Here is a 13,940-nt window from a genome sequence, read left to right on the forward strand (position 1 = left end):
TGGCTTCTGCCCCCAGACTCTACCACCCAGCAGAAGGGCCATCCCAACCCAGGATTCCCCTCCCCTAGGCCTTGTGCTCGGCAAGTGACCCACTGCAGCAGGATGTGAGCTCCAGACGCCAAGGCTGCTGTCCCAGGAGTGGGGCTGGATGGGCAGTGAGTGGTCCTCCCCCCCAGCCTGCAGCCTCAGGAAGCAGCAGCCTGAGTCATAGCAGCAGGTCCCCGTACTGTGACTGCAAAGCAGAGTCAGTCTCCTCTCCACCCCAGGCCCTGCTTGGTGCAAACAACTGCAAAATATGCTCAAGTCCTTTTGGGGCCTAATGCCAGCCCCTGCCCGTGCTATTTCCTCAAGCCTTTAACTCTGCGGCACTTGGCTAACTCCTCTCCTCATGATCAACTCTCCAGGACAGACTCCATCTCTCACACTGCCCCCGATGCACATGAGGTACCCTCCACCCCGGTGCGGCCCTGGGCACTCCCCTAAGGGATAGTACAGTTGAACCTTGAACACCATGGGTTTGAACTATGTGGGTCCATGTATATGCAGATATTTTTCAATAATACATATAGTACTGTAAATCCATTTTCCCTTCCTTACTGTTTTGTTAATAACATCTTTTCTCTAGCTTACTTTATTGTAAGAATACAGGATATAATACATATAACGTACAAAATATGTATTAATCAAGTGTTTATATTATTATTAAGGCTTCTGGGCAACAGTAGGCTATCAGTAGTTATGTTTGGGGAGTCGGGAGTTTTACACAGATTTTCGACTGTGTCGGAGTCCCTAACCCCTGCATTGTTCAAGAGTCACCTGTAATTATCTGCTCTTTTTATCCCTCCCTCTAGATCCATGTTCTTCACTCATACTTTAGTATAAATGTGAATAAGCCAAATGGGAGGCTTATTAAAACCTGTGGATGTCTAGGCCCTATCCCCCAGAGTCTGGGCCAGGAAGTCTGGGGAGGGGCTCAGAAGCTACAATTTTAAGCTTCTACTGTGATCCTGGACTTGATGCCTAACTTAACTATAGTTTCAGGAGGGGCCAGGGCACGCCTTAAGAACTGGCAGTGCCCGTGAGCAACTGGAGGGCAGCTACCATGTCTACCCTTGTATCTGGAATGGGGACACAGAATTCTTCACATGGCAGACGCTCGGCCAGGGCTGCTGACCTAACCAGAACCAAAGCACGGTCTCTGAAGGGAGACCCTGAGGTGGCTCGAACACCCGGAAGAGATAGTTAAAATACTACTTCTCCAGTGATGGTTTTACAAGACGACCCCTCCCTTCCACACTCCCACACGTGCAGAAGGAAAAGCATCTTGGTTCAAACTCTTGTTTTCTATAGCACGAGCCACTCAAATCACTGGGGTGCGCTTTCCTGCAAGAAATACAGGTGGGGGCAGAGAGGTCCCGAGGAACCAGACCTCGGCTCTGCAGAAACCTGTGGAAGGACCCCGAGGGGAGGAAGGATGTAGCTAAGACAGGGCTGAGGGCTGGGAAATCCAACAGCATCTTACTGCAAAAGCAAACTGCATCCGGCTGAATCCACAGTTATCAAACAATACTCGGATTGTGCTGACATCCGACCACTTAGAACGAAACTCCATTCCATGCTCATGAACCTATTAGATGAAAACGCCTCAATTTAGATAACTGCAAATTGCTTTCTGAGCATAATTTCCTATTAGTTCATTAATCTCTCTATTCAGAACGCCAACAAGAAAGCTGATGATAATTCTGGAGGAAGTGGGCATTAAACCAAAGCAGGAAGGAAGGGGATTAGACATCCAGTAGTATGCTGGCTTCCTGGGTGGAGGGGTACCCCAAAATTAATTCACAAAGTTAGGAACATTATTCACTTTTGTTTAAGGTCTTATAAGGCCAAGTACTAGGCTGAACATTTTACCTTATTTATCTCCCTGAGTGTTTTCTTTTAAATAATCAAGTTTTTTTGTTCTGTCTACAAAAGAAAAAACTGAGGCTCAGAAGAAGTTACACACCAGTTAGTGGCAGAATCAGGATTCGAATATAGGCGTGTGTGTCTGACCTACAGCCTGGGTTCCTAGTCGGTCCTCGTCTTTTTGATTCACCACACAAATATTTACTGGATGGATTTACTAGAGAGACGACGATGAACAAGACTCAAGTTCACAAAATGAGTCTAAGGGGTGTGAACAGCAGAAGAGCCTGAAAAGTAAACAGCGACAAGTGACCAACCTGTAAAAACAAAAATCTCACATGCTGAACCCCGGCTGAGAAATACACTTTCTTTTATGTTGTCGGACTCCTACTTTTACGGAGCAGTTGTTCTGGAATGTGATCCCAGGTCGGGCAGAGTTAGCACCACCTGCGAACTTGTGAGACATGCAAATTCTTGGGGCCCACCCATGATCTGCTCAAACAGAGACTCTAGGGGTGAACCCAGGGATCTTTGTTTTAACAAACACGCTAGGGGCTTCTGATGCACCCTCGAGTGGGAGACCCAGACTCTAGAAAATCAGCTGTGCAAGGGAATTTGAGAGCACTTCGAAGCAGTGCTTCTCAAACTTTAATGTGCACAAGAGTCGCCAGGACAATCTTAAAACGCAGATTCTGATGCAGCAGGTCTGGGTGGGGCCTGGCGCTCTGCATTTCTAACCCGCTCCCAGGTGATGCTGCTGCTGCTGCTGCTCCAGGAATGATACATGGAGTATCATGGGTCTAACCCAATCCTGTCACCCAAGGAGTTTCTGGCAGTAACAGAACCAGGACTGATGTAGGTTATTAAAAGAAAAAAAAAATCCTTGCCTTCAGGACAGATTCAAATCCAGGCTTTAGGAAAACAGGAAATGACCTGAACCCCATATTACTGCTTTCCCAAAATTCCCACTCAGGTATAAGACCTTCCCTGAGCACTTTGATTAAAACCACAGCCGCTTACCTGGCCCTTGCTATCCCCCTTCTCTGCTTTGTTCTTCTCCTTAGCTCTTAAGCATCATTTGAACAGATGATCCACTTGACTAATCTACTTTGTTTACCGTCTGTCCACGCCCCATCCCACCAGCCTGTAAGTTCTATGAGGGCAGAGAATTTGTCTGTTTCGTCCACTGTCATTCCCCTGTGCCTAGTACAGTGCCTGGTGCACAGCAGGTGTTCGACAAGCATTAGCTGAGAAAATGAATAAATGGTTTGGCTCATTTTTTTCTAAGAAGCTGCCTCTCCAGTCTTGGAGCCACGTCTCTGAAATCCCATCTACCGCTGTTCTGTATGTATGTACTTCAGTTTCACCGAAATTCATTTCTCTAATGGGCGTGTCTTCCCTAAACTCCTTGACACTGGGGTCTGTGTGGAACCTGTTTCAGTCCCTCACTCAACCCTTCTATCTACCCATAAGTGTGTCCAAAATTTTGCCCATCTTTGAAAACACATATAGACAACCATTCATCCTCGCTATAATTAATGCAAAAGCTGCAGGATTTTATTCATAGAAGAAGTTCAAACTTCATCTGATGACATCAGTAATGTGGACTAATAATTATGTCCTAGAGATAGCTCTAAACTCTGTTGTAGTTACACAGGTGTGCTGTCAAAGTTCCTGAAGTATGCTGGGACTTTGTAGCAGCTACAGGCTCTGTTTTTACCGTTCTGGCAGTTTTTCTAAGGGCTAAGCAAATTGGTGTGACCCATGGTGTAGTCCAACCATGGCTTGTTTTGAATTCTGCCCCTTTCAAACCAGGAGCTACTTCTGCACAAGGTGGAGAGAGGAGGAAATTTCTGCGATAAAAATTGTAATCTGGGGTAAGGACAATTCCTTCCAATATTCCTGTGGTGGGTGCTAATTATCACACCCACTTTGCAGATAAAGAAACCCAACTCCCAAATGACAAGTGTCTTTCTTGCTCAAGCTCACACAGGGAGTTCAGCGACGGGGCTGGGACCCAAACTCAGTTCTGGCTGCTCCCAAAGCCTGTGCTTCCTGCAGCCACCCCTCTCCCCCAGGTCCCCGTCCCTCCCCTAGACTCCTCCCCGAAACCTGGGCAGGGTCTGACCTTTGCTCATTATTTCTAGAACAGAAGTAGAAGCAAAGGCCGCCTCAGAGTTCTGCCTCCAGTGCTGAAAATTAAAACAGCTCAGGAAGCGTCAGGCCTTGCTGACTCCTGGCTGCGTCCCTGACATCTAATTACCCGACTTCAAAGCCTCCACTGTGCAGGTGTGAGGATGTGAAAGCTGCCGTTTCTCCCACAGAACACAGCATGGCTACACATGAATGAGACAGGAGCACCTGGCATGTCAGGGGAGTCAGAGAGCCTTCCAGTTGGGCTGCAGGGCTTGGCCTTGTGCCTCTCAGAGTCAGAAAGCCCAGGGGCCATAACTTTGGGGACTCACCTGAGAGCCTGGGTCAATAGAGGACTAAGGTGGAGATGCAGGCCTCCAATCACAAATGTTTAGTAATCACTGCCTCTGCCTACCCTTCTGCCATGGAGCTGAAGGCTCCTTAGGAGCTGGAACTAATTAATCCTGCCCACAACTCCTGGAGGGAAGAGAGTCCTCAGCCTTACCTTCATTAGTCAGGTGAGACCTCCAGCCCGCAGGGAGAGTGAGCACTCGCCCCTGCATCATCAGGTAGGGATACAGGGAGGCCCGAAGGAGCCCAAATGAGAATTCCCAGCCTGGGCTGGAGGAGGAGGAAAAAGGCTACAGAGGAAAAGTTTCCTACAATCTTTAAAACTAAATGGCCCCTATAAGCAAGTAGATGCGTATTCATTTGTAACTCTTGGATACAGTTGAATGTTATTGACTATTTAACAGTAACTGGACCAGAGCGTATACTTAATACAGGTTTATAGAAAAAGAGACGGAGGCCAAGCAGAAAGTCATGTGTGACCTCTGACAGAGGACGGAACTCTGAGCCTGGCACCAGGCTATGTCCTGTAGTGCCGATTTCTTAAATGCTCACCGCCACAATGGGCACGAGTGATGATTATTCCTTTCGTGCAGAAATGTGAGCTGACTTGCCCAAGGTCACACGGCTAGAAAGTAACAGAGCCAAGATCTGAATCCATCTTAACCTGACTCCAGAGCCCACGGTGGGCACCACAGGTGTTCTCCTGCCACCCCACCTGTCATCGGCCATGACCTGGAATGGGCATGCAGAAGTGGGGAGAAGGGCGAGAACTCGAGACCCACATGAAGCCACAGAAACGACAGGAGTTAGGAGGCTAGGATCTAAATCCTAACTGCCGCTTCCCAGCTGTGTGACCTCAGGCAGGTGATTTATCCATGCAAAGACTCAGCTTCCACATCTGTAAAATGGGGAGAATCCTACTATCTTCCTCCTCGGTAGAGAAGAAATAAAGGAGAAAAACACTTTAAAAACTAACCCAGGGATCAGCAAACTATGGCCGAGGAGCCCAAGCCAGCCCGCATCATATTTATCTAAATAAGGCATTTTGGGAATAAATAAATTCGTCGCGTTCATTTGTTTGTGTACTGTCTCTGGCTGCTTTTGAGCTACATGACAGAGCTGGGTCGTTGACACGAGAGACCGTATGACCCACAAAGTTTAAAATATTTACTACCTGGTCAGCTCAAGAAAAGTTTGCTGACCCCTGACCTTAGATGCTATGAAGATGCAAGGTGCCACTGTGCTCAGCAGACAATAGCACTGTGCGTTTTAAGCTTCAGCTATCAGCTCAGGTTCTTATTCAGAAGTGCTCTTCTTGAGCCCCTACCCAAATGCCACAGGTTCATTTAAGACCTATTTCTGAAAAACACGGCAAGCGACTCTCCTAAAAGTCAAGAAACCAAACTCCCATAAGCTATTTCAGAGCCCAGTATGGCTCTAGGTGACATCGGGCACCATGAAAAGATGCTCCCAGGTACAGCCACTTACTTGCAATTTTTACACTTGAGGCCAAAAAGCATCCCTTTCCCACAGACTGTGCACGTCTGAGACATCCAATACTTGGTGGAAAACCTGCGGAAAAGAGAAAGAAAATGTTCAAGGGCAAGGTCATGGCGACTGACCTGTCCCCAGGAAGATGAACCACTTAATGGGTAAGCACACGGGTCCTAGATTCCAGTCCTATTTCTGCCGAGATATGGGACTTAATCAAGTGGCTTAAACCACTGGAGCCTCAGTCTCCTCATCTGTAAAGTGGGGATAATAACAGTGTCAACCTCATAGGTTGCTGGGAGAATTAAGCAAAGTCATGCATGTCAGGGGCTTCACACAGTGCTTGGCACATAGTAAGCACTCGATGAATTGGGTATGGCTATATCATTACCCAATCTTTCATAACAGTCATTCATTCATTCAATAAATCCCGCCAGATAGCCTACTATGTGCCAAGTTTGAGTCTGGGGCAAAGCAAATGGATGGGGTCAGAAGTGTCCTTGGAGAACCACAAAGCAAGGTAGGGCCTCCCAGGAGTCCAGCTAAGCCATTCCTCATCACTGCTAGTCACGTCACCTGGGAAGCTTCAAGGGGCGCCTCCCCCCCAAAAAGCTGAGACCCCCCCCAACTTTAGTAGCAGAGTCCCCTAAAGTAAAAGACCATCAGCTCACCTCCCTCCCAACCACCATCACTTGGCTGCAAACAAGGGAGTCTGGAAGCCTCCGATACACAGCCACAAACCACCAGGAACATGGGTACGTTAGATTAACTTCCTGGGCCCCCCACTGCTGCCAGGGTACTTTCTTCTCCCAGAGATACCAGGCAGCGGCAGGGCTGGGCTCAAGAAAAGTACTGGAAGGTTACCGGGTCAGAGTTAATTTTCATTTTCAATTTCTGTCACTTTCAGCAGGAATTGTATCTAATCTCCACCGCCTCACGGTGTCAAATGAAAATCGGACGTGGTTATGTAACTTGGTGCTTGAGAATTCCGAGGGCAAGTTTGCATTCCTCTGCTGTACCATCCTGCCTGATTTGGGTCAGTCACTCTCCTAACAAAATAAGCTGCAGCCCAAAGCCTCCCTATCTAAGTAAATAGCAATATTCTGAATAGAGAATTGTGGCCAAGAGAAGTCCCTCTCCAGTTTTGGGCTGGGGGTTGGTTAAGCCCCTTTCAGCCCCTTCAGCAAGGTCAGCGAGTTTGGCAGGGTCCATTGTGCAGGCTTTGGCGGCTGAGGGGGATGATGTTCACCCACCAGCCAGCAGCACAGGACTCAAGAGCACGTAGTGTGTGTGGTGGGTGGGAGTTCTCTCTCCTTCCCAGCCTTCTCCCATCCCTAGGGTCTGCTCTCCCTCTTCCCAGGTTCTGGCTGACATGATTCTGAGGACAGTGAATAGAATGAGATTTTAACTTCATTTGTTCACTAAGGCTTGTATGAATCCAGTTTTCTTCCTTGTAACATGGAGCCCAGAGAGAAACACAGGGTAAGATCAAAGAGTAAAAAGGCAACCCAATTCCCAGCTTCTCTAAAATGTGCTTGATGCCCAAGATCATCTGGTCATTTCCCTCCTCTAAGCATCAGTTTTTCAATCTGAGGTACCACCAGGTCTAATACTAGGGGGTGGGGCTGGGCCAGAGGTATAGCCAATCCAGGTAGGTTACAGGAGGTAGAACTGGTTAGGGTACACACATAATCCAAGAGAGAAGATGAGCTAGGTGTACAAATCAGGGGCAGGGGGCTGAGGAAATGACCAATCAAAGAGAAGAGCTGAATCAGGGTGGGGCTAATCCAGGGTGGTGCTGAGCCAGACTGAGGCTGAGCTGTATATAGCCATAGTCTAGGGTGTGGCCAATCCAGGGGATGCCGGGGGCTGGAGCCAGAACATTGGCCAATCAAGGAGAGGTGCTGAGCCAAGGGTGGGGCTTAACACAGGTGGGTGCTGAGCTGAGGTGGGCTAATCCAGGGGTGGAGCTGAGCCAGGGATACATCAAAGGGAAGGAGCTGAGCCAGGGGTGTGGCCAGTCCAGGGGGTGGTGCTGAGCTGGGGGCATGGCCAATCCAGGAGTGGAGCTGTGCCAAGGGGCAGTGCAGAAGAAACAACAAACCAGCCTTTCCTTTCTGATGCCTTTCTCTCTGCATCTCGCTTCCTGACCACTGACATGTCTATCACATATTTCTCACTATTTCCTCCACCATTTTCTTTTTGGAGACTTAACAACTATCCTGTCAACATATTTCTTTCAAGAACTGTTAATGAGATGCCTTTCCGGGAGAGTGTGCTCACTGCCGCCTCACCCCAGCCATGGGGATGTGTCTGCTGCTGGTACTGCACACCTCCCGCCCCTGCCATAGCCCTGATCTCTCCATACTGTCATGGTCTGTTAACCGTCTAACCCTGCACTCGACCGTGAGCTCCCCGGGGGGGCAGGTCTAAAGTCTCGCTTAGTGCTGCTGCCCTGGCACAGAAATTCTGTACACGTGGAAAGAATCCATAAATGAATGGACCAATCCCTCGGCTAGTTCACGGAGGCCTCGGCGCCAAACAAAAACTCTTGGCAGCAGTGTTCAAAGAACACAAAGTGCTGAGGTCAGTTAGCTTGTAGACCCGTCACTTAATCGTCCAGGGCCTCAGTTTTCCTGTCTGTCAAATGGACGTGACCATGCTGCTTACCCCACTGAGTCTGTGAGGAGATTGTGAGGATAATGAGATAAAATGTGGAAAGTCAAATCTGGAGAGTGAAAGAATTTTTTATGAGGGATGACTAGTAGATAGGAATCTCCTTTCCAAAAAGGGCAGGTGTACCCGATGGAGAGGCTGTTCCGTGCACCCAACAGGGCTGGAGCTCTGGACTGACTGACATCTGAGCAGAGAGTGAGCATCTCTGAGCTCAGCCTGCAATCTTGTGTCTTCTGGGTGGGGAGACCCAAAATTAGGACATAAAGCATTTGTCTTGACAATGAGACTGTTTATTGAATGGTTACTATAGGCCAGGGCCTTTGCTTAGCCTTTATGTCATATATTACCTCATTTAATTCTCACAACCACCCTATGGTTAAACAGAATTATCTGATGAGAAAATTGAGCCTCAGAGAGGTTAAGTAACTATCTTGAGGTTGCAAAGCTTTACTAGCTGAGCTGAGAATCTAGGTCCGTCTGACTCCAAAATTCTGGCTTTTAACCATCACGTACTAATTTTATAAGGACCAGGTTAACAAGAAGCAGACATTTCAGTCCCTGGCTGCCTCACTGAGGTTTAGCCTGACACAGGAGAGAGGGGCGTGGTGACATAGGACTGGAACGACATATCTGCCCAGCCTCTCCCCGGGGGCCTGAGTCCTCTGCCCTCACAGTGCTGGGGGCAGGCACCAGAGCACGCAGGAATCCAGCCTACCTGTGCTTGATGGAGTTGCCAAGGTCTCTGCGAGGGATCTGCGGGGACCAGCGCGGCACTGACAGTGTGTCTGCAGGGAGAGAAGAGAGGTGAAGAGACTGTTACGCAGAGGGTCTGAGACTGGCGTGGGCTCCAGCCAAACCCTGGAAGGAAGATGGAAGCCTACTGGCCTCAGGAAGGACACTAACCACATCACTCGTTAAACCAAAGCCAAGTGGAAAACTGGTTTAGCTTGTGTTATTTTATCCCATGCAAGGTTCCCTGGGTAGGACAGCCAGAGAGTGCCCTAAACGAAACCAGCCGTGCAAAATATTGAGTATCATTTTTATTTACAGAGTGCTTAGTGTGTGCCAGGCATGTGCTGACTCATGTGCCTTAGCTTGCTGCATCATCAAAACAATCCCAAGGACAGGGGCTGTCAGCATCCCCACCTTACAGATGAGGAAACGGAGTCTTGGAAAGAGGAAGTCATTTGCTCGAGGTCATATACCTCAGAGGCTGTACAGCACCTGTGAATAGAGGCTTGAGAGATTCTAGAGCAGCGGTCCTCAACCATTTGGACACCAGGGACTGGTGCTCCTATGAGAATCTAATGTCTGATGATCTGAGGTGGAGCTGAGGCGGTGATGGGTGCGGCTGCAAATACAGATGAAGCTTTGCTTGCTCACTTGCTGCTCACCTCCTGCTGTGTGGCCTGGTTCCTAACAGGCCACGGATGAGAACCAGTCTGTGGCCTGCTATGGAGCATATGACCTTACACGCAACGTTCTAATGAGGTACATTCCAAACGCCATTCATACAAGTACCACTTTCCTCATTTTTGTTACGCCTTGTATAACTCATAAAGTTATTTACTTACTATCTGAAGTTGACTCTTTGTGTAAATACATTTATTTTAAAAGCAAACTCTAAATGAAAAGCTAATATCACTTTCTATATATTGTAGGTAACTATTTAAAATACATCTTACCACATACCATCTAAACTCATGCTAGAATAAGGGCATGGACTGACGAGTGAATGGATAGATGGATGGGTAGATAGATTGGCAGGTGGGTGGCTAGATGGATAGATGAATGGATGTTTGGATAGATGGGTGGATGGACAGATGACTGGATAGATAAATAGATGGGTAGGTGAACTGTTAGGTAGGTGGGTGGGTGTATGGATGGATGGATGGATGGATGAATAGATAGATGAATGGATTGGTGGATGAATGAGAAAAGGAAGAAACAATAAATCACACAGATTTCAGACTGGATGCCTATCCTCATCTTGTCTTTTCTTGCATTTAGCCTTAAGCTAAATCCCAGCCACCTCCACTATCACTCCACCACTGACCGAGTTGTGGGCCTTCTCCCACAGACCCTAAGCACCAGCCCTCACCTTCACTCCACTACCCAGCTGTCAGCACCACCCTCCTGGGAGCCCTCGGAGGTCCCTGAGAGGTGTGAAACCACAGCAGGAACGAACTAGTGCTGCCTGTGAAATCTCCACCAGCTAGGGAGAGAAGCAGCCAGGGGCTGACCCACACGCCAGCTCCCATTTCTCAGGCCAGATGTGTGGAGCCAGCTCCCTGTTTTCCGAGCTGAAAATACGTGCCTCATTTTTCACAGCAATTGTTATGGAGTGGCGTGCTCCTGGCGGAGCCGGGCTTGTCTGAACTGATCAGGGAGCATTTAACCCCAACCCATTCTCTTCTCGTTTCTGTCTAATGACACTGTCTGCAGCCATGTGAAAGCTGTCCCTGTGAAGCTGAGACCCTTTCTGGGAGAGTTAATGATTTTCCAAGCCCTAAAGGGCAGAGAAAACCCAAGAGGGAAGCAGCATAATATATCGATCGGAATTATAGCCAGTGGAATTTCCTCTAGTTTAACTAAAAACTAAACGTCATCTAGTCCAAGCCCCTTTTACTACTTGTTTCAGTTTCTGAGGGATACAAAAAAGACCAGAAAGAAAAACAATTTTCAAAAAAGAGAAAGAAAGAGCATTCTTTCCATTCCTATCTCCTTTGGGGACTAAAATCAGACTTGGGAGGAAGGAATCTACCTGCTAACTCCTTAAAATGCTTTCTCCAGTGCCAGGGGTGGGCGGAGGTGGACAGCCCTGCTGGAGGGGACTGTGAGCTCAGATACACAGGTTCCTCCTGGAGAATGCACAAAACCAGGAGTGCCAAATGGGTTTCATCTCATGGGACATTAGTAGTGGCTGTCTAGAAAGATGTGTTGAGGATTCTGAGGCTCAACAGGAAAGAGCACTGAGATTGATTAGCAACGTCTGCCAAGGGTGAAGAATTAGGTAGTACCTACAAGTCTGAATATATTTGTCTCTCCTGCAAGGACAGAAACCACATCTTCATCTTTGCCTCACTACCTCATAAGTGTAGTGCCAGGGGCAAAGTAAGTACTTAATACCTATTTGCCGAATCCAAGATATTTATAATATAAACGCTGAGTTTACTGATCACTCAACATGTGTCCAGCATTATGCTGTGAAGTTTATTCTCGGAAGCTATGCCTTCGTGCACTCGGTGTTCTCATTATTCCCACTGTACGAAGGAAGACAGAGGAGCTCAGAGAGGTGCAGTGACTTGCTAAAGGTCACACGGCCTGGCACCAGCAGAACCTCAAGGTGTTAACTCTGCAATTGTTTGCACATCCTCTAAAAGCCCCTACACTTTTGGCCCCCAGAGGACATTTGGCAATATCTGGAAATAGTTTTGACTGTCATGCTAGGGTGCAGGGGTGCTAGTGGTATCTGGTGGGTAGAGAGCAGAGATGCTACTCAACATCCTACAATACACAGAAAGACCCACCCATGAAGAATTAACCCAGCCCCAAAAGTCAGGAGTGCCGAGGATGAGAATCCTGGATCCAGTAAGATGGTTCTTTCTTCTCTAGCCACCTCTCTAACCTCATCACCCTCCAACAAGGCCGAGATGGTACTTTTGAAGCTCAAGTCAGCAGAGAGCAAATCCTCCTTTATTATTTGCACATCTCACTGTTAGATTATATCCCAGTTATTCAGTTATTCTCAATTACAGCACCTTCTCAAAAAAGGAGAAGTAATTAAGTTTAGTAGTTTGGTTTCATTTCCCTATATCTGGTCAAAGGGGCGAATTCTGTCAATTGCATTAAGTGACTGTAGCATCATCAGCCTCCAGCAATGATAACCTCCACGTGGCTTCCTTCGTGGGTGTGAAGATCTGAACTTTGAGATCCTCTCTTTACTTTCTTCATTTGGCTTTCATTAAACTTGCCAATGCAAGACTTAAAGCAAAGGAAAACTGTTTAAAGGGATGGGGGCGGAAATCTATGAAAATCCAGGCCTTATCATAACAGAGAAGGCAAACAGCATTTACAGCAATTAAACTGATACAGAAACTTCTGCTTAACAATCAAAGTGCCTATTACGATGTCTCCATAGCTGAACAAAAGATTCTTTTCTACTCTAATTTTCTGATAACAAGTCACGCAGACACAGAGGCAGAACTGTGTACAGCCCTGGTGCCTTCGGTCCCAGGGGGAGAATAACAGACATTTCCTCTTAGATATTTTCATTTCCAGTGACTGGAAAGGGAAATGTTGGAGGGAAGGAGGGTTCTTCTCCCTCCTATAGGTCCTGCTGACGATGCCCTCTCAAAAATGCCTCCTTATGACAAACCAGGAACCCTGGACTTTGAAATCGCCTTGGTAGCCAGCTAGAGAAACGGAGGCCTCAACGGAAGGAACTGATGTTAATCCAGCATTCACGTTATGCAGAGCTTTACAATGAAAAACTCAGACTCTGAGCTTTGTTAGCCTGACGGAACTCAGGCTAACAAAGGAGTCAGGCATAAGGGAAAAAATTAAAAACACTTAACACAGAGACACCAGCAATAATAAAAATGGATGGTGATAAAGCAAAGGAGAGGAGGAAAAAGTATGAGAGCAAAAGGAATGAGTAAAAATAAGAAAATAAGAAATCGAAAGTAGATACGCTTTTTGTTGAGTGTTATCATGTACCAAGCACTACTGCCAAAAAAGCCCTTTATATATATTATCTCACTTAATTCATACACTACAGTGTATGCATGTAGGTAATGTATCAGTTGTTATCATTAGCCCCATTTCACCGCCAAGGAAGTTAAGAAGCTATGCCATTTGCTCAAAGTCACGCAGCAAGTAAAGGCCAGGACTGGGGTCTTTAACTCAATAAATGACAGCCCATTTCATCCCCATTTCACAGATGGGATCACTGAGGCTTAGAAGCAATAAGCAGTTGTCTATAGCTAACCTGGTCGAGTGGGGATTCGCGCTACAGACAGGAACAAACTGGGTGCTTTTAGTCCAGACTGCCCTCCAGATACATGGAGTTCAACCCATCCTATATTGTCCATGCCTCCCACCTCTGTCTGAGGAAAGCGAAGAAACGATGTCTACCTGTTTAAGTTCAGGAAAGAGCCTCAGAGGCCCGAACGGTGACGTTACTCATTCCTTCGGTCACTCCTGCAAGTTATTCAATAAATATTTTGTTGAGCAGAACAAAATATGCCCTCTGCCCCCCAAATGTCCACATCCTAATCCCCAGAACCTGTAAGGATGTTACTTAACAGACCAAAAGAGGTTTTGCAGATGTGATTAAGGTAAGAATCCTGAGGTGGGGGAGAGTACCCTGGATTGTCCAGGTG

The 13,940-nt window shown here is 47.3% G+C and overlaps 1 protein-coding gene across 1 annotated transcript in view; it reads right to left on the bottom strand.

The window, feature by feature from the left end:
* Nucleotides 1-13,940, bottom strand: part of KSR2 (kinase suppressor of ras 2) — a 332,915-nt gene that overhangs the window by 77,907 nt on the left and 241,068 nt on the right. Inside the window, exons 6-7 of the mRNA XM_039868258.1 lie at nt 9,272-9,341; nt 5,878-5,961 (exon numbers count right to left, since the gene is read on the bottom strand). Coding sequence (XP_039724192.1) covers nt 5,878-5,961; nt 9,272-9,341 — 154 coding nt within the window. The remainder of the gene's footprint in view (nt 1-5,877; nt 5,962-9,271; nt 9,342-13,940) is intronic.

Source organism: Pteropus medius, unplaced genomic scaffold (assembly GCF_902729225.1).
Source record: "Pteropus medius unplaced genomic scaffold, Ma_sr-lr_union100, whole genome shotgun sequence".
Taxonomy (NCBI): Eukaryota; Metazoa; Chordata; class Mammalia; order Chiroptera; family Pteropodidae; genus Pteropus; species Pteropus medius.